The sequence below is a fragment of the Panicum virgatum genome, chromosome 2N (assembly GCF_016808335.1).
Source record: "Panicum virgatum strain AP13 chromosome 2N, P.virgatum_v5, whole genome shotgun sequence".
In the NCBI taxonomy this organism is placed as follows: Eukaryota; Viridiplantae; Streptophyta; class Magnoliopsida; order Poales; family Poaceae; genus Panicum; species Panicum virgatum.
Window position 1 is genome coordinate 62,114,903 of NC_053146.1, and position 26,589 is coordinate 62,141,491.

Below are 26,589 nucleotides of genomic sequence, written 5' to 3' on the forward strand. Positions count from 1 at the left end.
ACTTGGGCGAATGATGGAGGCATTATTTGACACAAGCGCCGGGCACTCGCAATCAAGGACGAAACAATGCGCGGAGCTGGCTGCGTACCCGTCGGACAGCTAATACGCTATCAGACGAGACGACCATGGCCCTCGTCGCGTAGTACGATCGGCTTGGTCCGGTGCCGACCAGTGCGCCAACTGCATCTCCCGATCCGCGAACGTGTCAGCCTGTCAGGAACGATTAGCCGGGAGAGATTCTGCTTTTTTCGCACTGGCTCACGCCACGCCGCTACGCCGTCGCTGTGCGCGACGGGCACCCCGGCGGAGTCAAAGGAGGCTGGCGACGGAGGCGCAGGCGCCCGGGGCCGGCTAGCTGGCCGGATCGCAGGCAATGCTCGCCGCAGGGGAGGAGTCGGCCGGAGACGCTAGCTTGCTGGCGTCGACGTCGCTGCGTCCCGGACGCGACAGGGACACGAGCGGTCGCGGTCCTAGGCTCGCCATCGTTTGGTAAGGCAAGCAGTAGCTGCTATAATTTGGTCAAACGGATGATGCAGATCTCGACGGTCGGGAGCAGGGTTTGAAATTTCGGCGAAATTTCGCCGAATTTTGGCGAAATTTTTCGTTTCCGCTCGGTACCGGGAAAAAATATTTCGGTATTTTCGTAAAATTTCGTTTTGAAAATTCAAAATTCAAAAAAAATCGTCCGAAATTCACCGAAATTCGCCGAAATTCACCGGAATTCCGGTTCCGGAATTCCGTTTCCGCCGATCACCGGGATTTCACCGGAAAACGAAATGGTTAACCCTGGTCGGGAGTAGCGCTAACCTGGTCCACGGAACTACGGGTATGTTTAGATAAAAGCAAAAAATTTTGTGTTGGAATCGTACTAATTTGAAGTACTAAATGAAGTCTATTTATAAATTTTTTTGCACAGATGGGTTGTAAATCGCGAGACGAATCTAATGATGCTAATTAATCCATGATTAATCAATAATTAGCTGATAGTTACTGTAGCACCACTGTTACAAAACATGGATTAAGTAGGCTCATTAGATTCGTCTCGCGATTTACAGCCCATCTATGCAAAAAGTTTTGTAAATAGACTTCATTTAGTACTCCATGCATGTGTCGAAACATTCGATGTGACGGCTTTTTTTGCGTTTACGGTATTTATGGGGTGGGAACTAAACAGGGCCGTCGTTGCCTTTGCCCATGTCAGTCTCTGGGTGTGTTTAGATATATAAAATGGTGGTAAAAAGGGTTACATCGAACACTGTAGAACAATGTAGCACTTTTCATTTGTTTGTGGTAATTGTTGTCCTACCATGACCTAACTAGGCTCAAAAAATTCGTCTCGTCGTGTACATCAAAACTATATAATTATTTTTTTTATTTATCCACATTTAATGCTCTATACATGAGGTAAAATATTTAATGCGATAAGTGAATAGTGAAGTTTGGAGAGAGAAGTTTTGGAACTAAACACAGCCTCTGCTGTAGCACTGGCAGCCGCGGTGCGGTTGGGCTGCTACACAGCAGGAGCGGGTACTTTCGTTCTTCTCGTGGTCCAGACCCTGGTTCAATGAGCAGAGTACGTTTCGTGCGCAAATGTAGGGCATGCCAGTAGGAGACCGTAAATACACGGCTTTTCTTCCAAAAAAATACGAAGAGGCACATGGCATTTACAATGGACGCATGAGGCATCGCAGATCGTACTACTGATGAGTAAGATGCTCGTTCCTCCACAACTCTCTCTTGCAGCTTGCGGAACGCAGACACGCTAGTCGGCGGCCCTAGGCCGACCCGTCGTCTCTTCCGTTCTGCCGCTGGTCTTCGGTGCAAGGAAGAGGCAGGCCGCCTGCGATCCGAGTCAACGGTCGACTGGGATACGCATACGCGAGGGAAGCGGGTCATGGTCTCATGGATCGGAGCAAGAGGAAGGAGAGGTCGATGCGCATGCGTCACCGCGCGACGACGGGTCGCTGAGGTCAAGCCCAAGACGCGTGCATGTGAGCCTGTAAGTGTGGACGCAGCAGCTCCGCATGGGCCCGCTCCTTCTGGCCTCGCGTGTCAAACTGTCAATGCCAACCAGCCGGGTCAACCACTGCTGCGGATGCTGCTACCAGTCGACTGCGAGGACTACTTGAAGTCGATGGGCTCTACTGTCGCCGGGATAAGATACGAGATGCTGGCATTCTGCTCCGCAGTCCGCAGGTCGGCTGGCAAGGCAAGAGCCCAAAAAAATGTGCGGGTGCTGTGGTCCGTGCTGACCTTTTGGGGAAAGTGGGCCCTGCAAGCAGCCTCGTTTGAATAGTCTCCTGGGGGGTGGCCCCCTCGGGGGTGGGGGGTCCTAGACTCCGCGGTCCACCAATCAACATCCGAGTCCAAGAAGGCAAGAATTTTCAGACTAGCAGACAAAGAGGAGAGCTGCTGCACCTTTGCATGGTGCGTTGCATCTCATTGTGCGACCTTTCGTTGGCCATGCGACTACATTATGCGAGGTATGCATTGTCACATTTGAATACTGTGACATCCCAAAAATCTATCAAAATTAAATCACGCGCTAAAATATATTTTTTCCAAAAAATTTTCATCGTTGAGCTCAAAATCCGCCTAAAACCCTGAACTCTAATTTCCGGAATCTTTCTCTGTTCCAAACGTCCGATTTCCAACCCCCCGACCCCTTTCCCTGTGGCCTCGTCCGCGCGCGCACGCGTCCGCTGGGCGTGGCCGACCGGCCCCGCGGTCGTTGCCACGATCAGCGCCGGCGCGAACCTCTCCCTCTCTCTCTTCTCTCTCCCTTCCCCTTTTTCTTTTTCATTTTTCATTTTCCCTTTTCTTTTCCACTTTCTTTTTCTTCTCCCTCTCTCCTTCCTCCCTCCCCTCTGCCGCACTCCCCCGCGCGCTGCTCAGCTCGCCGCCGCACGCCGCTCCTGCACGCGCGCCCCACCCCGGCCGACCCCACGCGCGCACCGCCCGCACACACGCGCGCACCGCCGCTGCCGCCCTCTGCCCTCGCCGCGCAAGCCGCCGCTGCGCGCACGCGCTCGCCGCTCCGCTCGGCGCCGCCCGCGCGCACGCACACCGCGTGACCGCGCCGCTCGCCGGCCGCCCCGGTCCCGCTCGCCTCTGCTCCTGGCCCCGCCCACGCACGCAAGCACCGCTCCCATGTGCGTTCGCCGCGCCGCCACGCGCTCTGCCCAGCGCACGCACGCGCACGCCGCACACCGCCCGAGACGTCCCGTCACCCCTGCGCCGGCCTCGCCGCCCGTGCACTGCTCCACGACGGCCGGAGCGCCATTAATGGCGCCCCGCGATGCTCGCTAGCTGGCCACCGGCCCCGCACCTCTCCACCGCCTTCCCGCGGCTATAAAGAGACCCCTGCCTCGCCTCCGAGCTCCGCAAACGCCACCACAACCCGCAGAGCCGCCCAGCCCAGCACCACCCTGCCCCTAGCGCCGCCGCCGCCGGTCCTCGTGGCCCGCCCTCCCTGCTCCACCCCAACTCAAGCTAGGTAGGGGAATCGAACCCCCACCTCCTCCTCGCTCTTTTCCCCTCCTCCCGAAGGGCCGTCGAGCCCCAGGCCGCCGGACTCAGGCGCCGCCGGCGTCGTGCCGCCCCTCCCCTGTTTTCCAGCGTGGGGAGAGGAAGGAGGAGGGCTTTTTTCCCAAACCCCCCACCTTCCCTCTATTTACTAAAGAACCCCACCCTTTATAACCCTTTTTCCAAAAAGACCCTTCATGTTTTCCCTTTTTGCAAACAAACCCTCCCACCATATATAATTAATTTTAAATAAACCCCTACACCTTTCTAGTATGCCCCAGATATTCCCAGAAATTACAATCAAACCCTTTCATTCTCAGAAATATTTACAAATAGGCCCTTGAGTCCCGGTTTAACCCTAAACCCCTCTCTGACCTATCTTTTCATGCGCCAAACAACCTCCGATCAACCTGAAACTTTACCGCGCCATTCCTAACATAATTTTGGCCATGCCATTTGGAAATCGCCTGAAAATATTACTCTTATCTCCATATCTTAATTGTTTCTGATTCGAGCTCAACGATAAGACTTTTATTTCTTTTTCTTAATTGTGTGTTTGTTTGTACGCCTCGTAGATCACGGTGTGAATGAATTAGAGCCCGTCGACGAGCAGTATTGCAATCAAGCGAACGAGGACCAGTTCCGCGACCCTGAGCCCGAAGGACCGTACTTCGACCAGAACCTCCCGGAAGGCTTTGAAGACGGCAAGTTCAATCCCATCCTTTGATGCATGCTTTTGTCCTAGTTTTTATAAACACAACCTTTTGGCATGTTTTACAAAATTACAGATGTTTTGCCTGCTGAAATCACGGTTAGATAGCCACACCTTGATTTGTTATAACCATTACTTGATCACCTAGATTAATGTCTAAATGTGTTGTTTGGACGTTAATCACTGCTAGAACGCTTAGGACCTCATACACAATACATCTTGTTTTATAAAGAAAATGTGTCTGTGTGTGGGAAGGGAGAAAAGTGGAATTTCGAAAGGTGAATTTAGACGGGATGGATGGCATTTCTGGGTGACTTGCCGATGGGTGTGCTCGTGCCTGTGTGGCAAAGCAAGGAAGGGAGATATCCATCTTGTCACAACTAAGGACCGAGTTGGTGTGTCATCTCACCTAACTCCACTATCGTGCAAACCACTCGACCGTTGAATGGGCAACGGCTTAGCATAAACCCCACTAGTTAGTCTGATAGCCATCAGGAGAGCTGAGAGCAACGGGTGATCAAGGAGAAGAGATTAGCTCTGTGTGACTTATGCCCCGATTAAAACCTCTGTGATAGGTCAATGACCCCTTGGTGTATCCCGTGATGGCTAGTCAGGTCTAGCTAAGGTGGGTAATGGCTTTGTTGGGATCTGCACCGACACTACGGTGATCGAGTTGTGGTACCTTACTTGTGGGTAAAGTTGAACACCTCTGCAGAGTTAAAATCTATTCGAATAGTCGTGCCCACGGTACTGGGCGAGTTACGGTGTGGTCACATAACTAGTGTTTATTGTGGGATGGGTCGGCGTGAGTTATTTTTGGAAACGTGTCCGGCAGTTGTGCCGTGTGCTACGGCGGATGAGAAGTCCGGTAGCAGTTTAAAACCTGGATCCTGTGTGGATCAACACCATGTGTTACTCAAAAACTGGTTTTGGAAATACTTTCTTTCAAATGAACCCCTGCATAAAATCTAGCTTTCCGCAAAGTAAACCTTGACCTTATCCTTGAATTACCCTGTGCATTATATTCTGTTTATACCCCCTCCGTGGGTGTAGTTGGATTTGCTGAGTACGTTTGTACTCACCCCATTCTTAATTTTTTTCAGAGGAAGATCCAGACTACGTTCCCGAAGACGTCGAGTAGGGTACCGTCCTGCACCCAGCCTTGCCTGTGGATTAGGGTCACCCGCAGGAGGTTCCGCATGGCGCAAGACTCTGATGATCCCCTCTTTGTAGTTAATGTTGTTGTGTGGGTTTTAGTTGTAATCCTCGCGATAGTGGCGCTTCACTGCCCATTACCGCGTAGAGTTGTACGGTGATGTACCATCTGATGTAATAAATGTGTCATCAGCCTCCTGGGACTGATGTTTGTATCACATTTAAGTCTTCTCTTATGAGGGACGCTTCAAATACTATTGTTCCATTGTGCAAGAATGGAAATTCAGAATAAACTAGTAGCACTTGCAAATTCAGACATTCAGTATAAAATATGTTACCTGCCGTTTGAACTGCTCAGAGTCCAAAACAATTTGCTAATTGCACTAATGTACTACGAAGAAACTGAGCTGCGCGACAGCAAGCAGCAGCAGATGAACAATGTGCCGCTACCAGTAACCGAGCCGGAGTTCTAAAACCCTGAGCTTTACGTGGAAAGCTCGCCGGCATGAAAAACGGAAAAAAAAAAGGAAAAAGAAGTACTGCCGTTACGCTCATTTATTTTGAGACAACGAGACTTCAACTGCCCTTTTGTACCGTTCATGTGTGTTTTACGGCTCTACGTACCCCCAAGAGGCCAAGACCACAAGCGTCAATCCTTCAAAAAGAAAAAAAGACCAAGCACTGTGACCTGACCTGCGAGATGTTTACAGTTTACACCGTATGTATCCATAGCAGGAGTCAATTACAGTGACACTCAAGACCAGAGGATACGATGCAAGTTTCCTTCCTTGAGCGTATGATTCTTCTCAAGGTCAATGCTGGGGACACTCATTCTCACCGGTAGATCGGTCTCACGGCTGTCTCGACAGTTAAGACTGTCAATTTTCACTGTCACATTCAACCAGCTGGTAAGGCAGGTTTATCCAGAGAAGGAATATCCATCGTCAGGGACAGGGAGCTGGGAGCATATAATATGTGAACGTAAGGCGTGCGTCTCTCTTTCACTCGCGTCGCTGCACGCAAAGGCCTCAACACGCGTGTGGCTAGCTGATCGTCCCGCCGGGCAATATACTAGTAGTACATGTAAAGCAGATTCCTTTTTCATCACATCAAAACAAAGAAGCGGCCCCGCCAGTGATCATACCTAGTGCGACTGAGCTCAATAAAGCTGGTGGAAGATAGGGACTGAACTATACTTGGAATCGACATGTGCAAAACGGGCGTCCACAATTAAAGTTAAGTTTGGTTTGGTTAATTATCATTACTACTCCAGGTATAGATTAGTAAAAAGTATACGAGTTTATTGTTCCATAGTTGAGTCAGCAACACGAGCGTGTTTTCCCTCGTTTTCATCCCGGTCCTAAACAAAAGCATCTAAGTCGGCACGAGAGGAAACTTGCACTGCCGCACCCTCTCCGTTTTTCTTTCTCGAACTATGTTAATTTGATTTCATTACCAAAGTAAAGAGAAATTTAAGAGGTGCCGCACTCACTCATCTCTCTTGTAGTAAGATGGAGAGCACAGGCTCGCGGACTGCGTACTGTCAACTGTGGTTACCAAACACTAATGCCATCCGAGTCACGCGTACTCGTGCGGATTGTGGCCTACATTCTTCCAAAAAAAAGACAGAGAGATTCTGGTCTACATTTTTCCGAGAATGACATGCAGTTTGTAATTGAAAAGGGTTTATTCTTAGAATTTCGGGGCCACGCTGGACGGACGCTTGGGTGCCTATAGTGGCTCGTCAGCTATCACCGTGGATTCTCCACGGGTGCTCCCTCGACTGTGATCTGATTTTGATTTGGAATCCCATGGGTTTGGCACTTGTGTGATTTTGTGAACCATACCCATGGCCCGTGCGTTGCGATTGCGTGTGGTGTGGGGGCATGCAGGAAACGTAGGTGGCAGAAGCACCGAGATGATGAAAGGCACCTCGGGGCGAGGCGGGACGTCCGGTTCAGTTCGGATCATACAGAGGTGCCGACCGGTCGATAGGTGGACCAGCGACGCATTCGGAGACGGTGAGCGTCCACGTCGTACGGCATGGGGAGCAGAGTGAAAATTCAGATCTCAAATTGCGATGCGAGCTCGGTAATGACCTCAAGAGTCAAGACTACTGAAGAGACAGACAATCACTGGGCTCAGCTAGTCGAACGAAGAGTTGTGGCCCATCAATGTGCTGGGTCTTGACGTGGCACTGGGCTCTTTCTGGTCGAAAAATAACAGTATAGTACATCAAAGTGCTGGGCCTGGGTGCGTTCAAGCGAGGGAACCCCTTGATGGGTTTATTTTGGTCTAGATCGGTCTAGTGGATCTCTTCACGCTCACAGGTCTGTGTGGTGTGGTGGGCCGTAGAAGCCCATCGAGCCGTGCGCGACACAAAATGGGGAAAATAAAAGATGCGTTTGCCGGGAGTCGAACCCGGGTCTATTGCTTGGAAGGCAATTATCCTAACCGTTGGACTACAAACGCCTTCCCGATCGAAAAAAATTAATTTTATTATACAATAGTTAACATCGAATCAGGAGCCTGGACCCTACATTATCAGCCGACGGCGACGGTAGTTTTGCGCCTGTGTTCACAGGGCTAAGTTTTCTATACGCAGGTCAACTCAAAAAAAAAAAAAGGTTTGGAAGAAAGCAGCATCAGAATAGCATAATCTCCGGATGATGTAGTAGCCAACCTAACCCAACAATCACCTCACGGTCTTCCAGAATCCCGGAACATCTTTCCAGCATTGACGTTCCAGAACAAAAAGCTTTTGATTGCTGCAGAACGGCGCCTCCCTCCCTCAACTGCCTTGGACTGCGCCCCCCTCCCTCACAGGGTCCAATGCCACTACGCAGCTGACGGTGCGACCAATTGCAAGGTTGGCCTGTGTTGGAACCTGGAAATCGAGCAGAATTTCTTTGCTAGTTTGCTTGTTGGACACTCGTTTTCATGTGTTCACTGTTCAGTGAATGGCTGCTGGAAAAGGCAGGTCGCCTGATTGAGTGGTTACTGGGGAACAAACTACTACTGAACTTTCCCCTGGAAAAGAAACCAGTCCTGTCTGAATAAAGGCCACTGTCTCTGGAACTTTGACTGAAGCTTCTCACGACAGGTCGAGAAGCCGGTGCCGGTAGATGTTCTCCAACTGCCATCTCGGCTAATATCTCTCAAGTCCAACTCAAACATCTTGTCTGAAACTTGAAGCAAACGAATGCTCCGTCTAGCACTAGCAGGGGCTGACCTGATTGTTCGGCTCAGAGTGGGACAGGAAACTAGAAACGCAGCCATCAAGCTGATGCCAATGCTGCGTGTCTCCTTCAGCCAGTTATTGGTCATCGGGCTCTCGACAGCGAGGTTTGAGCAATAGAAGCACGGACGGTCAAGCAGGGAGGGATTGGTCAGTCGGTGCCCGGGGCAGGTCCACGCTCCAGGGCCTCGGCGGCAAGAACACGGGATTATGCAATGCGACGCTGGAAGTTTCCACTGGTCCTGGTTTCAGATTCAGTCATACAGTACTGGTCTAGCAGTATTGCACGTAAAGCAGTGTACTGTTCAATGGACGTGCTTCCGCATCGCCGTTACAGATTTATAGCATCTTCCAGTATCAGTCAGATAATTTCGTCGCCCTTGTTTGACTGGAGAGTACAATCTTCAGAGGTCCGAATCGAGTGCGTCAGAGAAGACGAGCAGAAGCCAATGGATCCACAGCTTCTGCGAGCAATAAATATGCCCACATGGATGGATCGAGGAAGAGAGACGGTGACTTATTGCGATATTCAGAGCCCATGATCATAGCTCGTCGGCCGGCACGCAGTACCTGCACTTTACCGAATTGTACCGCGAAAGATCATAAAGCGAAGGCGACCCTACCGCGCTGGCGAAAGCTCAGATCGATGTGCCATTCTGCTGACGGACTGGACGAATGGTTTCCATCACATATTGGCTGTGTTTAGATACCTGGAAAAGGTGGGAGAAAAAGTCACATCGGACACTGTAGCACACTGTAGCACTTTTCGTTTGGTTGTGATAAATATTGTCCTACCATGATCTAACTAGGCTCAAAAGATTCGTCTCGCAACGTACATCAAAACTATGCAATTAGTTTTTTTATTTACCTACATTTAGTACTCTATGCATGGGTCATTTGCTATATTTAATGTTTCGATGTGATTTTGATATGATGGAAAATTTGGATTTTGCGGGGGTTTTTGGGTATCTAAACAGTCCAGGCCGGCCCTCCTTTGTGTCAGAGATGAATGTGCTCGCGGCTGGCAGGAAATCATCCCATGCCCAGGTAAAAATGTGTGATTTTTTATGCTGATGCAGTTACTGCAAGGAAGGGAGGAAGGAAGGATGGATGAATTCGTTGTTGAATGGACTTGCAGTTTTTATTTCACATGGATGAGTGATATACACATGGGGTGACAAATCACCGGGTGGTTCATTCTTTGATTCCTTCACAGTAACAAAAGATGCAAGGAACTCGTGTGTTAGCTAGAGGTACAGTACTGGTAAGTGACAGCTAGTTCTTGTCGCCAAGGATTACAGGCTCCAGATGCCATGGAAAATGCTCCTCAGCTTGCTCCCGCCAAGCTTCTTCACGATCCGTTTGGCGTCCGGGACATTAGTCTCCGCAAGCTTCTCGAGATTCCTGCCATGGATAGCAGACCGTGAGGGATTCGTTGCGATGCGACCAGCATGTGGTGACTAGCTCTTCATCGGTGTCGTGGTTTGTACCTGACATGCTCCGAGGACATGATCTTCCTCCGGCCGGAGCTGCTGTCCGTGAGGTGCATCAGCGTCGACAGCAGGAACCGCTTCGACGGCGTGGGCTTCTCCTCGTCGGGGCCCAGCAGCTGCAGCAGCTGCGCCACGTTGCGCTCGTCCTGGACGAACCGCTTCCGGTTGCGGTGCACGGACACCAGGGCGCAGAGCGCCTCGGCCGCCATCTCCTGCGTTTCCGGGGACTTGGCCGCGCGGAGGACGCTCACCATCTCCGGCATGAACCCGGCGTCGCCCATCGCCTTCCTGATCTCCTCCGACACTTGGCACAGGCGGTGCGCAGCCTTGAGGGCGCAGTGCTGCAGGGTCATGTCGCCGTTGCGGAGCAGGGAGAGGACGCGGTCGAGGAACCCGGCGGCGAGGAGCCGGTCCGTGGAGGTGGGCGGCGAGAGGCAGACCGCGTCGATGGCGCGGAGGGCGACCTCGCGCGCCTTGGAGGAGCGCGTCGCGGAGGACGGGTCGAGCGCGCGGACGAGGGACTCGACGGCGCCTTCCTGGATCACGGCCTCCCTGGCGGATCCTTCCCCGGAGGCGATGGCGGCGAGGAGCTCCATCGACTGGATTCGCGCCGCGTCGTCCGTGGCGGCGCCCTGCGAGAGCGACACGAGCGCCGGCACGGCCCCGGCGTCGGCCACCATGTACTTCCTGATCTCGTCGACTCCCGCGAGGCTCCGCAGCACACGGCACGCCGCGCACACGAGCTCGCCGCCGTGGTCCGTGCAGACGTTGAGCAGCGCCATGACGCCGCCGTGCGCGGCGACGGCCCAGGCGTTGTCCGAGTTCTCGGTGAGCCTGCAGAGCACCCGCGCCGCGCGCTCCTTGGCCCCCGCGCTGCTGGCGCCAGCGTCGAGGACCCGGACCACCGGCGTGATGACGCCGCCGACGACCAGGTCTCCCCTGTGCGCGTCGGACCCGGCGATCACAGAGACCGCCTCCAGGGCCTCCTCCTGGACCCGCGCGTCGGGGCACTCGAGCAGCGCGACGAGGACGCCGACGCCATCAGGGACGTCGGAGGCGACGACGCGCACGCACTTCTCGTCGTCGCGCATCACCTCGGCGAGGGCGGCCGCGGCCTCCCTCCGCATATCGGCGCCGCCGACCCGGAGCCTGGCGAAGAGGTCGCGCACGTAGAACCGCACGTCGTCGCGGGTGGCCCCGGCGCCGGGCCGCGGCACCACCAGCGCCCGCGCCCGCGTGAGCGCCCCCGACGCGTACACCTCGTCCAGCCGCGCCACGTGCGCGTCGAGCGCGGCGGCCAGGAGGTCGAGGTCGCTGCGCAGCCGCAGCTTGCCGCCGCCGTAGTGCCGCCCCTGGCTCCGCGGCACCAGCTCCAGTGCCTCCCGGGCAGTCGCCGCGACGTCCCGCAGGAGGCTCACGAACGCGTCGCGCCTCCCCTCGCCGTTCTCTTCATCGGCGCCGGCGGCGGTGATGTCGGCGAGGCCGGCGTGGAGCCTGTTGAGCCGGTCCCTGATGAGCTGCCACTTGAGCGGGAACAGCGTCGCGGACAAGGAAGCAGAGACCAAAGAGCCGATGGCGTCCAGCGCATCCGCCAGCATCCCCTGCTCCTCCGCCTCCACCTCCTGGCTCCCCGCCGCCGCCGCTTCTTCCTCCCCTGCTTCTTCCATCCTCCTGCCCAGAGCTGTCACTGGCTCGACAGCATCCGTCTGCTCTTCTCAGACGAGGTCTCACATGCGCCTCGATTCCTGCCGCGCTAGCATCGACGCATCGTGGTGGCCGAGCGAAGAAGAGAAGAGGGGTGGGATGAGCAGGGAGTGGGTTTTCAACAGGTGCCGGGTCTGGCCGGTGGCTTTTTCACCGCTGATGCAGCTTTACTTTTCGTGCAGGTGGGATGGAAGTTGGCCCACCAGTACACTGCGGGCCCCATGTGCTCGCTGTCCAGGCACCAGGCAGGCATCGCCAGGCAAAGGTTCCTTCCAGGCACCCGACGAGGCAACTTGGATATGGGACCCACTCCTCCTTCGATTCTTCTCCGGTAGTGTATTCTTGATCAAAAAAGAATGTATATCTCGTTTTTTAAGAAGTTAAACACTTTTAATTTTGATTAAATTTATATAAAAAATTGCTGACATTTGTGTCTCCGAATTGATATAGTATAGAAATATATTACACGATTAATCTAAAGATAGTTATGTTGTAATATATATATTAGTACTATTTTATATAAATTTGGTCAAAATTGAAATTATTTGACTCCTCAAGAAACGAGATTTACATTCTTTTTGGAACGGAGGGAGTACTTGCCCACGCCCATTGTTCTTCTCCTATCTCGTTCCCCAATTTCTTCCTCTTTTTTTTTCGAAGTCTTCCTCCTATTTCAAGATCTGCCTTTGATGGAAGGTGGTTATTGGTTAACAAGGTGTTTGATTAATTTACCACGCCACAGTTGTAGCCGTCACACGAAATATGGTCATTGCTTGGTTACTGACAAATTTACGGTGTGCCACAGCCTTTGCAGTTTATTTTCTCGCCACATTGTGGCGGCCTAATTCGGCGCCGCATCGACGATGAGTCCATGTATATTGTTTACCATCTCAGTTCATGTGCACTGTTACCATTTCTCAGTTCCGTGCAAGTTTACTGCTGAGCTAGTATGTTTCATAGAAGAGATGCTGTCCGTGGGAGATGCTTCCCACTTTCCCAGTTCTATTCTCACAAGAAAATCAAGACACAAGCAGCGTTTGTCTACCCAGTACTACTACATGCCAGCCAGGCTTCAAAATGTGACAAAAATCACTGGTTCAGAGTGTGAGTTTGAAGATCGGATCATGGTGGCAGCCTGGCAGGGAAGGTACCTGGAGAAGAGCAAGGTAGTAGATCGGCCGGAAGACGGGGAAGGGAAAAAGGAAGGAAGAGAGACGGAAAAGGGGAAGCGGAAGGTCCGCCGGCGGTGAAGGAGATGGGCTTGATGATGATTGTGCTGACAGGTTAGACCGGATGTGGGACCAAGTTGAGAGAATTGTGCCTGGTGAGTGAGGCGAAGGGAGGACTGGAGCAGCGGCCAGCGGTGCGTGGAGTGTGATAACTGTAACTGCACGGTGGTGCTGAACTGGAAGAGGCGGCCGGCGGGGCGCTTTGGGAGGAGGAGTCTTCAAGGAAAGGTAGTTAATGGAATGGAGGTGGAGGCGGGTGGGCCCGGCAGTGGGCGGCCGCCGGTGGACCTACCGGCCAGCCGGGGAGCAGGCGCAGCACGAGCGCGCGACTGTTGATGCATGCGCTGGCTGGGCTCTCGGGGGAAGGCGACGGCGAGGCCCCCCATCCCCGCCCTGGGGATCGGCGACCTTTGGTGCGGAGCGGCAAGAGCACGACGAGGGGAATGGAATAGCGGCACAACCGCACAAGTGACCAAAGCTTCGAGCCTGCCAGCCCCAGCTAGCTGTTAATTCTAGGTTCGCGTGGCATGCCCAAATGCTAGGCGTACTCTGTGAGCTCGGATGCAGCGTTAGAGGTTTTACAGATTAGACTAGGGATAATCCCCCATGCCGCGGATTAGCTTTATATATTAAGTTTAGTCCACTAGGTGATCCAAACAGGTTAAAGTTTAGTCCCTAGGTCTTAAAATCCACTTAATTTGGACTAAAATCAATCTGTGAACTGCAAAAAGATGAAACTACCGCTCACTATGCACATGTAGCCATGACAGCACGATAACCCAAGGGTAAAAAAGATATTTCTATATCTCTACGTGTGTGTTCCACCTAAAATTTAGTCCATGGATCCAAACAAACATGGACAAAAATTTAATTACCTAGCTAATGTTTAGTCTGCACTCAAGTTCAGTCCTAGGTGTTCCAAACAAGACGGGCTGTGTAATTTTGGCATGCTATCAAAGTTTAAAAGGGTGGAGAAATGGCAGCTGCTATTTCATTCTATCGAACACTGTTTTTGTTTTGCTTTTCAAGGTGATATATCTCGAAAGAGCGAAAATAGTTAACTTTGGCAGTAGATGGAACATGTCGCCAAAAAAACAAAATGATTATTTACAAGTCATACCAACTTATAACTACCAAATTTTGATACAATGAGATACAATACCAAGAAAACAAATCTCAAGTAAATAAAACACTATGGTAAAATAGGTGTTTGGGTCCTCAACTTTGCTTTGAGGATCAAGTTCGTCTCTCAATTTTTAAATTGGCTAATTTAATTCTTTACCTTTTATTTTTTGGTCAAACTCATTCTTGTCCTGACGTGGCTCTCCATATTAGCATGAGAATAATACGAAATCTCCCTTCTACTTTTGGTCTTTTCTACTTCCTCAATTTCCACTGATGTGTCATATAATTTACTTGGACTCATAATTCCCCATTCAATGGACTAACTTGGGCCACCGGTTTTAGAATTTGAATTCTATCTAATATCTAATTTTGAATTCTAGCATTTTGAGTGGGGTAGTCTGGGTTAGCGTTTCTAAGAAATTAAGGGGAAGAGGAAACCAAGGGCAAAAATGACACTTTCTATTAGTTTCATTCCACTTTGGAGAGCTGCACCAGCACAAGGCCAGGTTTGAACCAAAAATGAAAGTTAAGGGACTAAATTAGCCGATCAGATAGTTTATGGTATGGATGAATTGACCCACTGGGCACATTTAAAATAAAATATCTATTTTACCAAAAACTATAACATCATTGTTTAAAAAGATATGTGACATGGTACATGTAAACATAATAAGATATGGAACGCTGCTTATATAATAAAAAACAAATGGTTACGGTACTATAAGCATGATTATTACGTCAGCGGCATCAAAGTGCTCTCAGAGTTAAAAGTGAATCACAATAGCGTTGATCGTTTGGCTTGTATTGTCGTACATTTCCACATACAGGCAGCATCGAGCACCAGTTACCATCGATCGACGGCATCATGGCAATTGGCAAAGCGATCAAAATCTGTCAAGTCCATCCAGGCACCTAGCAGCCAGCTGCAGCCTGCAGCCGAGGGAATCATGAAGCACTGACACTGAAGCATCCACTCAACGCCGAGGAACGCGCGCGACTGGACAACAGCGCATACACGGGTGCATTCTGTGTGTGCCTGCCTCATTGTGCCATACTGCCATGCAATTCTGCCATGTAATCTACTACATAAATACATAATAGTGCTCTAGAACTGCCAATCTCCTCATCGCCTAGGAAAGAGTCCATTTCAGCTAGCCCAGCCTTGTCCATCCACTGGCGCTTCTTCCCCCATGTGAGCCCTTCCTTGATTTGGCTGCACCTGCACCTCCATGGCTCCATCCCACGGGGCAACAATGGCTGGCCGTCGTCCCTCACGAGACAGCCTCGCTTTTTAGCTGGTGTGGATGTGAAGGAACAAAGGGCGAAAGGAGCACAACAAAAGATGCATAAAAAGCTCTGCATGGCAAGGAAGGATCACACAAGAGTCTTGTTGCCCTCATGACAAGAAAAGGGCACCCGATTTCCCCTTCCTGGAGATCTGCAGAATACTCGGCCGTTGGTAATGTGAGAGCGAGAGGCAAACAGGCACCGGCTGCCTGCTCTCAGCTACCGGTTTGTTACTGCGGTGTGGTCTGTGATGCTGTATTGCCGAGTTTGCCGTGGTAACGATACGTCGATACAGTACAGAATGGGAACATGCTTGTGATTCGTGAACGTTCCATCAGGCAACAGAGATGAGAAAAATTCAGGATGATTTTGCCGTGTATGGCTGCATGCTGCATTGGAGATTATTGTCTCTGGATGGATTGTGTGAGCCCATGCCTGCATGGGAGCTGGGGCAAAGCACATGTGGGTGGGAACTGTTGATGGGTTGCTGCTACTCTACCAATATATATCACTGATTAAATCAATAAATGTCTGCATGGCTGGAATAATCATCTACTGTCTGGAATCAGTACCCAGCAGGATAAGAGACCATCTCCTCCATAGAAAAAAAATGCAGGCAAAGTCACTACAGAGCCATCAGATATATTGTGGCTGATTATATATCACTCATCTCCAGTAGTTACTAGTTAGTTCCTTCAGAAATCTTGGACCATCTCCTTACAATGCCATTGTTCTCTGAACAAACTCAATCAATTGGTAATACAAGATCCTGGAAAAGGAACAGATCTCTGATCTGGACCCATGATTGCTCTTCAAGATCATCATGGGCAGTGGCTCGCAAAGCGCTCCCAAAGTTTTGGTCCCATGGAAAGTGGTTGTGGGTGACAAAGTACATGTGCTATAGCCCATAGGAGGATGATATAGTAGTAAAGCTTCTATTTCCCCATGGCCAGGAAAAGCCAGCTCCACTTTCTTGAGAAGAAAAAAGTTTGCAAGCCAACACCTATCTTTTGCTGCAATGTTTATGCATTGACTCATATTATCGCAGAAGATTTGGCTGCTAATTGTCAATCCTAGGGCGTGCTGATTCTCTAGGTGCTTTGAGTGGCTCGAGGATTTTGTCACGTCTCTGCAAGAAATGTTTATTCTTTTTCTTATGTAAAAAAGGACCAATAAACGTTTCTGGATGACTAGTGCAGTTAATGCTGAAACAGACATGATTAGAAGGGACAGAATCAAACTTGACAGTTAGTGGCATATGATCCAATCTAGCTCATCACTAGACAAGATTATCCTGAAGTGTAGGTAATTTAGACGGAAGGCATGTAATCCAAAGTAGAACAAAGATGTACCCAATCAGGACCTTGCTTTGCTTTGCCATCCAAGATCATGTGGTGGAATAGCTGCTTCTCGAGCTTTAAAGAGACAAGCCAATAGATGCAGAGCACTACAGCAGTTGCTTGAAGTAGTGCTGTACTGCTGAAGTTTAGCAAAAATATTATTGGGAAAGTTTTTTTTGAAAAGATATATTATTGGGAACCTTATGGAGAGCTTTTGCTACATTCGCCTACTGAAAGCACAACACCACCAACCATCAATTTGTCATGCATGCATCCCTTAATTAGTTGCCTTAAATTGTTATGGAATTCGTGATACAATGAACCATGTCTCATGTTCTCCTATGACAAACTTTTTGTTTCACTAATTTACTGCTGAATTTAATTAGTTTAATGCAGCAGTGTTTGTTTACCACTGACACAGCCTGCCGGATCATGAAGCAGGATTGTAGAACAATCCAAGATCCAGTTTATAAAATATAAACTGTACTGAATCTTTGGGATCCAAGATATGTTACCGTAGAATGTAAGCAGGAAACAAGTTTAGAATCTTTGGTCATCTTACCCATTTCTTCAGTACTTCATAGAGATCGATGTGTTCAATCAAGTGCTGGGGCATAAAGAAGTGGTCTTGTTTGGTAAAAGGAAAATGAATAGTAAGTTGCTATACCCGACCCACTCCACATGCTCTGCTGCAGTTCCGACACATGACCCATTTAATATATGCAGTCGAGAAAGACAAATGGTCGAAGGCAAGAACAATTATAGGGATTGGTGAATAAAGCAACTACTAAGAAATACTCCTATATTACATTAAAAACTGTCTTTAAAAAGTTGCATTCAGATGTTGAACCCACAAAAAAAAAAACAATGCCAGGCCAATGTAAGACAAGACTAGAGTGCCGATACATGAAGAGCGTATCACAAACAAAACAGATAAACAAGGACATAACGCAGAAGTGCAGGAACTATCTGAAGAGTTCCTGTGCGCGACACTAACCAACACCTGCAGGCAGATTGATGACACACCTTTCTCATGTACAAGTCAGTGCCAAAATCCATGTACAGTACTAATGCCCAATGTTGAGTCTGCGGTTGACCGCAAGTTTTGTAATTTACGGTCGATCCACTCCTTCATCTTCCTATTTTCCTTCTTCTCCCCCCTTTGCTCCTCCATCTTCCTATCCCTCCCAGATCCAGCCACTGGAGCCTCTTCCCATTCCTCCCGAATCCAGCGCGGCAGCGGCGGTTAGGTGGCGCGGAGCTGCGGACAAGCGCGGCACGGCACGGCGGGGATCCCCGACGCCGGCGGCGAGCTCCGGCTGGGGGAGCGGCGCGGTGGGCTGGCAATGGAGAGGTGGTGCGGCGGGTCGGGGGCGGCGGCGGCGGCGAGTGGAGGCCAAGCGGGCAGCGGGTCTGCGGCGCCGTCGCCGCCGATAGTCTTTTTTTTCACTTTTTCTTTTTTTCATACAAAATTTAACAAAAAAAATTACCCGAGTTTTCTTTTTATTTTTGGATGTACAATTTTTTCCTTCAATTTTTCAGTTTATTTCATAAATTTCTCTTTGTGAAATTTTTTCTCGTAAAACTTTTTTTTATTTTTACCAAAACTTTTCTTGAAATTTTTTCAACCTCATTAAATTTTCACTTGAAAAATTATATGTCTCTCCAAAAAAATTTCTGAACTTTTTTTCCTCAACAAAAAAGTTACTAAAAATAGAAAAAAAAGATGTCTGAAAGTCGACCGTACGGACCGACCCTTCCGTACGGTCGACCGTAAAATAGCCAACCCCATACTAATGTAGTTAGTTACTAGTTGATACGCGGACAAATTTTGTGAGATTGATTAACTTCACTTCTACTGACCAATTTCATTGTAAACTCTGTAAAACTTCGATCTGAAAATGACGCCGCATTGCGACACGCGCCTCCGCTGGTTCTAATGGGCCACAACCCTATATGAACATGACTCGGCTACAGATGGTTTGCTAACTTTGGAGTTTGTGGCTGTTTGAAGTGGGCCAAGTCTGGTTTGTTTGGTAGCATTGGCTTGGTAAGAAGGGGGAGCAGCACCAGGTGACTTTACCTATGTGGTACTTGTTCGGTACTAATTCTTCGGTGCCAGGAAGAAATTCCAATGTCTGACCTTAGTTGGTTGTACCTTGCAATGGCCTTGCTGAAGGCATTGTTTGGATTCCGAAGAATTGCTCTCTAGGGTGAAAACTTATGATCTGGTCTTAATTAGTTGGGCAATGGCGGTGCGTGCGCGTACCGTTTCCACTTTGGTGGCATTGTCTTGGGAGTTTTATTCGAAGTCCAGGCGTTACTATGGTAATGAAGGAGGCAAGGAGTTAAAGATGAAGTTGTATGTTGTAGTTTGCTACGGTATGATTTTTTGTCATGTCGTTGTTTTGTTTCTTTTACTCTATAGGCTGTGTGCATCCTAGTTATGCAGAGGCCGGGTTGGATCTTAGTATGATTGTATCATCTTGATGTAATTGTCTAAGATCAATATAACTTCCTTTTTCAAAAAAACATGTACATGTCAGTGCCAAAATCCATCTACAGGATTAATGTAGTTAGTTACTAGTTGATACCCAGACAAATTTTGTGAGGTTGATTAACTTCACTTCTACTGACCAATTTTGGTTGCGTTTAGTTCCCAAAAAAGTTTGCGCAATACTTGTCATATCGAAATTTCGGACACATACATAGAGTATTAAATGCAGTTGAAAAAAATAACTAATTACATAGTCTAACTGATTCATACGAGATGAATCTAATGATACTAATTAATACATAATTGGATATTAATTATCATATAACAACGAATTGTGCTACAGTAGCTAAATCCAAACTTTTTCACCAACTAAACACCCTCTTCATCGTAAACTCTGCAAAACTTCGATCTGAAAATGACGCCGCATCGCGACACGCACCTCCGGTGGTTCTAATGGGCCACAGCTCTCTATGAACATGACTCGGCCACAACTCCTTCATTTTCATCACATCCAAAAAGCTCCAAATACTATCTGTTCAACTTTTCTGATTCGGGTTTCAGTCATGCAACACCTCCAGATTCTGCTGGAGTGCTTCTTTTCTTTTTCTTTTTTGAGCAGTAGTTGTATTCAGTCTCGAGATCCAGGCTGTAGCAACGCCGGCGAATTGGCAAACGGCCCATCCCAGAACCTGTGGCGCGAATGTGCAGGCAAAGCCGGACGAAAGTGTCGTCCACGAGCCTTGAGCGTTCTCCCTATCCCAGCAACCTGGAGCTGGGTCCTCCACAACCTCTTCCGTGGCCGGCGTTCGACGCGCGGCGGACGGCGGATGCTTTCATACCTCCGCCGCTAGCCAAGCCACGAACGCCGAGGCGCGGCCACAGCGGCGCCACTTGTCTAGCACCCCGCCAGCGCCATTCCATCGCTCCGGATCCGGCCTCAATCTCGCACGCGGGAGGGCGCTCGGCGCTCCGTATGGTACTGGCTATATATAGCCTGACGAACTGAACATTCGCTGCATCACTCGCATAGGCAATCTGCTCCCTCTTCCTCTCGGCTAGCCGGCCTCAATTCGTGGCGTAGGGCAAAGGCGGCGGCGAGCGAGGATGCTGGAGAGCCGGGCGGTGATCGGGGACACGGACATGCTGCAGGCGATGCAGCAGGAGGCGCTGCGGCTGGCCGGGAAGGCGCTGGACAACTTCGAGGCCGTCGACTCCACCGAGATCGCCCGGTTCATCAAGAAGGTCGGTTGCTGACTTTTGGTTAGCTCTTGCAGTGAATGCTGAACATGTTTTCAGAACTGAACATCGTGCCGGCAGGAGTTCGACCGGTCGTACGGGCCCGGCTGGCAGTGCATCGTGGGCACCGACTTCGGGTCCTTCGTGACGCACCACTCCGGCTGCTTCATCTACTTTGGCATCGGCAACCTGGCCGTCCTGCTGTTCAACGGCGGCGACGGCGCGGCTCCTCACGGTGCCGCCGGTGAGAAGGCGCGGCTCACGGCGCGGTGAAGGCTGCTGTCAGAGGCGTGAGGGAATGTTATGATCACTTATTGTGGACTTGTGGTGTCACTCGAAGGGGATGATAGTGTAGTGATCAAACATGCAAGTCCTTACTTGGTTAAAAAAACTAAAAATCCTTGTTCTCGCGGCATGTCTGCTGGGTAAACTAGAAGAAAGTGATGGCAAATACGCAGTGGAAATTCACATGCATTTTCATTTTCGCCAGCGTCTAGTGGGGCTTTTGTCTAATCACACACCACTCCGGGTCCTTCAGTTCAGTTCAGAGTTCAGATTCGGGCCCCACTAGACGCTGTGGACTATGGGCTACTGCGTATCAGTCCCTTTCAATCCCTTTTCCTCCGAAGAATCCGAACACAGCACATGGGCCAAAACCTGAGCTGGGAGACAACACAAAGTTGGACGAGCGTTGGGCCCTGTCTCTGAACCACATAGGCCCATGACATGCTCTTTCGGTTCCAACTAAAGTCACTGAAAAGTGACCTGACCTGAACACCAGCCAGATCACCCAACATCCTATTGGGGCTAAGCTAGCCAATTCAATGACACTATCGATCCCACTTTTTTTCACCACTTTTTGCACACATCGTTCTAACGTTTATAAATCATTTACTTGTCAAAAATGCAGATATTAGGTGTCAAAAAAACAACAACAAGCTCGCAGATGTCGTGCTCGTAGACACCACACCAGCAGAGTTAGCTGTAAACAAGATGTCAAGATATCCAAGTGCAGGAAAAATTAAAGTTCGGATATGCTGCCAGAACATTGTACCTTAATGGCTGCCGTCCAAATCATGTTTATGGAATGGGAGCAGTCCGTTCACGTGGCACATGACAGGGAGAGTGCCTAAATATCTTCTACGGCCAGCTCGGTTGCCACAAACGATTTGATGTTCAGAACTCTGAACATCATGCAGCCTGAAAGTGCACTGGAGACCGACAGGTTCAAGCATTTGAGCGACGGACAGGGAAATTAGGTGATACCGAATGCTAATCCGGCAGGAGATCGCAGGCGGCAGCACCTAAATCTGCGATGAGAAATGGAGCGGACAGGCTCTGATGGCATTCGGTCAGTGCGTACTGGCGCATCAGATCACATCAGGATCGCAATTGTTCTTCTGCTCTCAAAGTCTGTTGTTTGGATTATGTCCCATTCAAGGGAATATTGATATTTATTAATATTAAATAAAATCTGATTATAAACTAACTGCATAGTCCTGAGCTAAATTTCGAAACAAATCTAAAGATGTATATATTAATTCGTAATTAGTAGATGATTACTATAGCATCACTATAGCAAATTATGGATTAATTAGGCTCATTAGATTCGTCTCGTAAATTAGCACCCATCTGTCAAAAAGATTTTATAAATAAATTTTATTTAATATTTTTAAATGGTAAAATTCTTTTTGTGACAGAAATTTTTTAAAAAAAGCTGATGGAGGCCAACCACCGAACAGGAGAGTACTACCACTGACGACAAGGAATCCAGATCCAAGCGGCGTCGCCAAGGCACTGGACACCCGCAACAAAAAGCTTGGCGATTCGAGCACAGTCCAGCCACTGATGGCGTCCACGCACGATGCAGCAGAACAGCGCGTGCCAGTGGAGCATAAAGGCCACAAGGAATTCAGGATGCCTGCCAATCTTTCAATGCGCATCGATACCGCTCAGAAATCACAAGAGCTCGTGATGCTCGATCAGTCAATCTTTCGCGGGGTGCATTAAAAAGGACCGGAAGAACTGTGGGATCTGAATAAGTTATCATCATCAAGATCTTCTCAAATAAGCAAAGCAATCCGTTTGAGAAAAAGGGAAAGCAGCAAAGCTTCTCACTCAGTATCTCCTCACTCATTATCTCCTCACCATCCTATATGTACATTGCGGCAAGCCATCTAGATAAACGCACTCAAAGAACTGGAAATGCCACACGCCTGATCAGCAAAAGTTTTGTTAAAAAGCCCGTGGAATGAAAGAACTAAGAAGAAATTAATCCCCAAGTAAAAAGGAGGAGGCAGACGTGTGTGTGTCGCGTCCGGGACAGTCGATGAGCCGATCCCGTCACCGGCACCTGGAGATGTCGATCTCGATGAGGCTGTCCTCCTCCAGCAAGATCTCGATCATCCCGTCCTCCCCCTCGCCCCCGCCGCCGGCGCCGTCGTCGTCGCTGCCGCCGCTGTCCGAGCCTGAGTCGGAGTCGAGGTCGGAGTCGGAGGCCCAGGACAGGCCCATCTCCTCCGGCCGCCCCCACTCCGCCTCGAACTCCTCGTGGATCACCTCCAGGGCCCGCCCCTTGGCCGCCCACGACGCGAACTCGAGGGCCTCCGCCGGGAACACGAGCTCCCGCTCCGGCGGCGGCGGCGGGTGCGCGGCCTCGTGAAGCTGCTGCTGCTGCTGCTGTTCCTCCTCCTCCTCCTCTGGCAGCGGCGGCGACGACGTAGGAGGAGGGTCTACAGGAGCGGTGGCCGCCGATGGCGGCGGCGGCGGCGGCACGGAGCCGAGGCGGAGGAGGGAGAGGAGGAGGAGCAGGGAGGATAGCGAGGCGGGGGAGAGCACGAACAGCAGCAGCGGCCGGGGGAGGTAGAGCACGGCGAGGAGGGACGCCGCGGCCGCGGCGGCGAGGAGCGGGTGGTGGTGGTGGGGCTGCCGCCGGTCGCCGCCTGCGGGGACCTCTTGCGCCGGCGGCGGCGGGGAGGAGGACGGGGCGGGAGCGGAAGTGGCCATTTATGGCGGGACGAAGTGGGCAGTTAAAGCGGCGGCACCCGCCAAGCGCGGCGGTTTTTATATACAAGGGGAAGCGGACAAGCAGAGGAGATTTGCCGCAAGGCTCCGGCACGGTTTCGCAGGAGAGACCTCTTTTCTCTTGCAATTGCAAGTACGCCAGGGAGAGGACAGGGGACAACAGGTTAGATAGTCGGGGCTCAGCACGGCCAAACCGTGCCGAGTTAAAACTGGGAATGACTTTTATGTGCTACTGCTTGGACATCATCGTACATTTGCGAGCTGGAGTATTTCTTTGGGTGTTTTTCGTGCTCGCACAAGTTGTATCGCATAGTATAATTTGAAGGAGCATGCCTGCCTTTGTGTAACCTAGCATGCAAGAACTAAGTAGACAAGTAGTTAAAAGTTTTCAAATATCGAATTGAATAATGATATTCCTCCTATCACATATCTAAGTCCATAATCTTTGCTAAAGTTAAATGTTTTAATTTGGAAATATTGGAAACATTAAAAGCACTTCTATCATTATTCATTACCAAAAAATATACCTATTCTTCAGTTTTTTTAAAAAAATACATGTTCTTCCGTATGATATTATAATCTTACTATTACTAATTGGAGGCTTTTTTCATGCCTACACATGAAACCACCTAGGATCGTAGGTGGACACTCTAAAAAAATAAAGAAATCATAAAAATTATCACAAAAAATTAGAAAACATCCGGCCATCAATCAGCTCTAATTATAATAGTCATTAGATATGTTATCTTTCCTAATAAATTATCCACCTCTGCCATTATGAATTAAAATAACCCCTCAAATATATATCTAAATTACCCACCTCTGCCATTATAAAAAAAAATCTAAAGTAACCCCCTAATTTTTATGTAAATTACCCAACTGCCATTATAAAAAATAATACAAATAACCCCTAAATTTGCATATAAATTATCCAACATGTATCTGTCAGCACCCTGTAGCAGGGATACCCACTCCTACTGCAGCAGGGCAGGACCCGTGTAGTTATCCGTAACTACGCGTAAAGGACGGATCAGTCAGGCCCCACGGGTCAGGCCCTTTCCTCACCAGACCAACGGCCCCGGACCTGTTCCCTGTCTGGGGATGGGTCCGGAGACGCCACGTGTCCCTAAGGAAGGGAAGCTCCGAGCTGACAGTCGAGGCCTCGGACCCCCGTAGGGGTCCGGGACCTCCTGCGTCCATCCGGACCTCCCATACTGCGTGGGGGTCCGGAGGCGCCACGTGTCCCGGAGGAACGGGTTCGAGCGCGAGCCTTCTGCTGGAAGACTCGCCCGCCTACCGCATTCAATGCTGGTAGTTGAGGCGTGCTCTGCCACCACAGCACGCGGGGCAGCCTTTGTCAGGACCCACTGTGCATCGCGTATTACCAAGATACACAGTGCAGCCGCACCCGCGCAGAGCCCGCCTACCGCACAGTATCTAAATTACCCACCTCTGCTATTATAAAAAAAATCTAAAGTAACCACCAATTTTTCGTGTAAATTACCCACCTACCATTATAAAAAATAATGCAAATAACTCCCTAAATTTGCATATAAATTATCCAATTATGTCATTATTAAAAGTTAAAGTAACCCCAAAATCCGAATCTAAATTATATATTTATAATAAATAAAAATATGCATCAATATAAAATTGTAAATTACTATTATAACATTATTAATATATTATTGGTATTATTATTTATATAAAATACTACGCATGTGTCACCATATATTCATATATAATGGAAGTGATAAGAATATCAATTTACAAATAAATGGTTCAACAAAATATATTTTAAACATACATGGAGATGTGATGCAAACTAAAATCTATTGCAACAAGATAATGATAAATATGTATTTATAACATGTGTTAGCATATTTAACACATGAAAAAGTGCGTGAGATACTAATTATAATTATTTGCTATAAGTATTACTTTTATATTAATTCTAATTAACCCGTGCGGGGGCACGGGTTGATAAGCTAGTTACTTCTAGTAAAAAGGTTAGACTAGAAATACATGTGGTTCTGTGAAGTAGCTTTTTGTGTATTTGTTAGAAAATAAAAGGTCTAAATAGACATTTAGTACCTTTTTTGAGGTGGGTGGGGGATTATATTTATGCAATTTTTGTAAATTATGTTAACCACATATTTAAAATATTCAGGCTCATAGCATACAACTTGTCCCATTTTGGATGTGGATATATCATTTCTAGCATCATGATCCGACGAGTTTTGATACAAAAAAAAATAGTAAAATGGCACAATGTTTACACCATTGATAGCTCAAGTCCAATTATATGAGCACTGCTATATCATTTAAGGACAACTGGACAAGTACTATAAATCCAACAATGAATATCGAAATAGTAATTGTTCTAGTGACACGACTATTTTTTTGTTATAAGCGATGTGCTCGTAGTGTTTTCGTCTTCACAGTCACAGCTGAGATCCAAGAAGACCTGTGCCGGTCAAACCGGCGTGCCCTGTGACCTCTCGGCAGCAGCGCAGTGATGATGGGGGCGCCGCACACGGGAACCGCAGGAAACGGCGCGCCGGCACGGCTGGTGGCTCGGCTCGGGCCTCTGTCGGGCCTGTCGATCGACGGGGCGCCGAGACCAACAAAGCCGGCCACGGCAAGCGAAAGCGTCCTCCGGCACGGCCCTGCCCCGGCCGTTTCCGATACTACTACCCCTAGCGCGCGCGGCGCGGCGCGGCTCGGCTCGGCGCACGGTACCTCCTTGCCGGCTCTCGGCGGGACGCGTCGCCGTCACGGGCCACCGGGAAAAGCATCCTGGCCAATGGCAGCTAGCAGGATCGCTTGGACTACAAGGCTTTGACAGGAGGGGGAGGGACGGGACGGCCTAGGGAGGACGGACGGAGGCATGTTCTCGGGGTCGGTTGCGCTGGGGCCTGGTGCCGCACTGTCCGGCGCCAGATTACTGCTCTTCAACCGATGCCTAGCTTCTCGGTTGAATGGCGCTTGATGGTTTTCTGAACGGAACTGACTGATGCTTTG

General features: G+C 49.5%; 3 protein-coding genes and 1 non-coding gene across 4 annotated transcripts; 1 reads left to right on the plus strand and 3 right to left on the minus strand.

Annotated features, from left to right (window-relative positions):
• Positions 1-7,792: 7,792 nt before the first annotated feature.
• Positions 7,793-7,864, minus strand: TRNAG-UCC. The gene has a single exon. It is a non-coding gene; the product is annotated as a tRNA-Gly (tRNA).
• Positions 7,865-9,749: 1,885 nt separating this feature from the next.
• On the minus strand, positions 9,750-11,973 carry LOC120661673 (vacuolar protein 8-like). Its single transcript, XM_039940583.1, has 2 exons — positions 10,121-11,973; positions 9,750-10,034 (listed from the first exon to the last, which is right to left on the minus strand). Exons 1-2 carry the CDS (start codon positions 11,788-11,790, stop codon positions 9,926-9,928), a joined length of 1,779 nt encoding a protein of 592 aa, XP_039796517.1. The 5' UTR covers positions 11,791-11,973; the 3' UTR covers positions 9,750-9,925.
• Positions 11,974-20,254: 8,281 nt separating this feature from the next.
• Positions 20,255-21,025, plus strand: LOC120661676 (dynein light chain 1, cytoplasmic-like). Its single transcript, XM_039940585.1, has 2 exons — positions 20,255-20,547; positions 20,623-21,025. Exons 1-2 carry the CDS (start codon positions 20,410-20,412, stop codon positions 20,812-20,814), a joined length of 330 nt encoding a protein of 109 aa, XP_039796519.1. The 5' UTR covers positions 20,255-20,409; the 3' UTR covers positions 20,815-21,025.
• Positions 21,026-22,555: 1,530 nt separating this feature from the next.
• Positions 22,556-23,888, minus strand: LOC120661674 (protein SCARECROW 1-like). The gene has a single exon (XM_039940584.1). The coding sequence runs from the start codon at positions 23,545-23,547 to the stop codon at positions 22,885-22,887; it is 663 nt and encodes a 220-aa protein (XP_039796518.1). The 5' UTR covers positions 23,548-23,888; the 3' UTR covers positions 22,556-22,884.
• Positions 23,889-26,589: the final 2,701 nt, after the last annotated feature.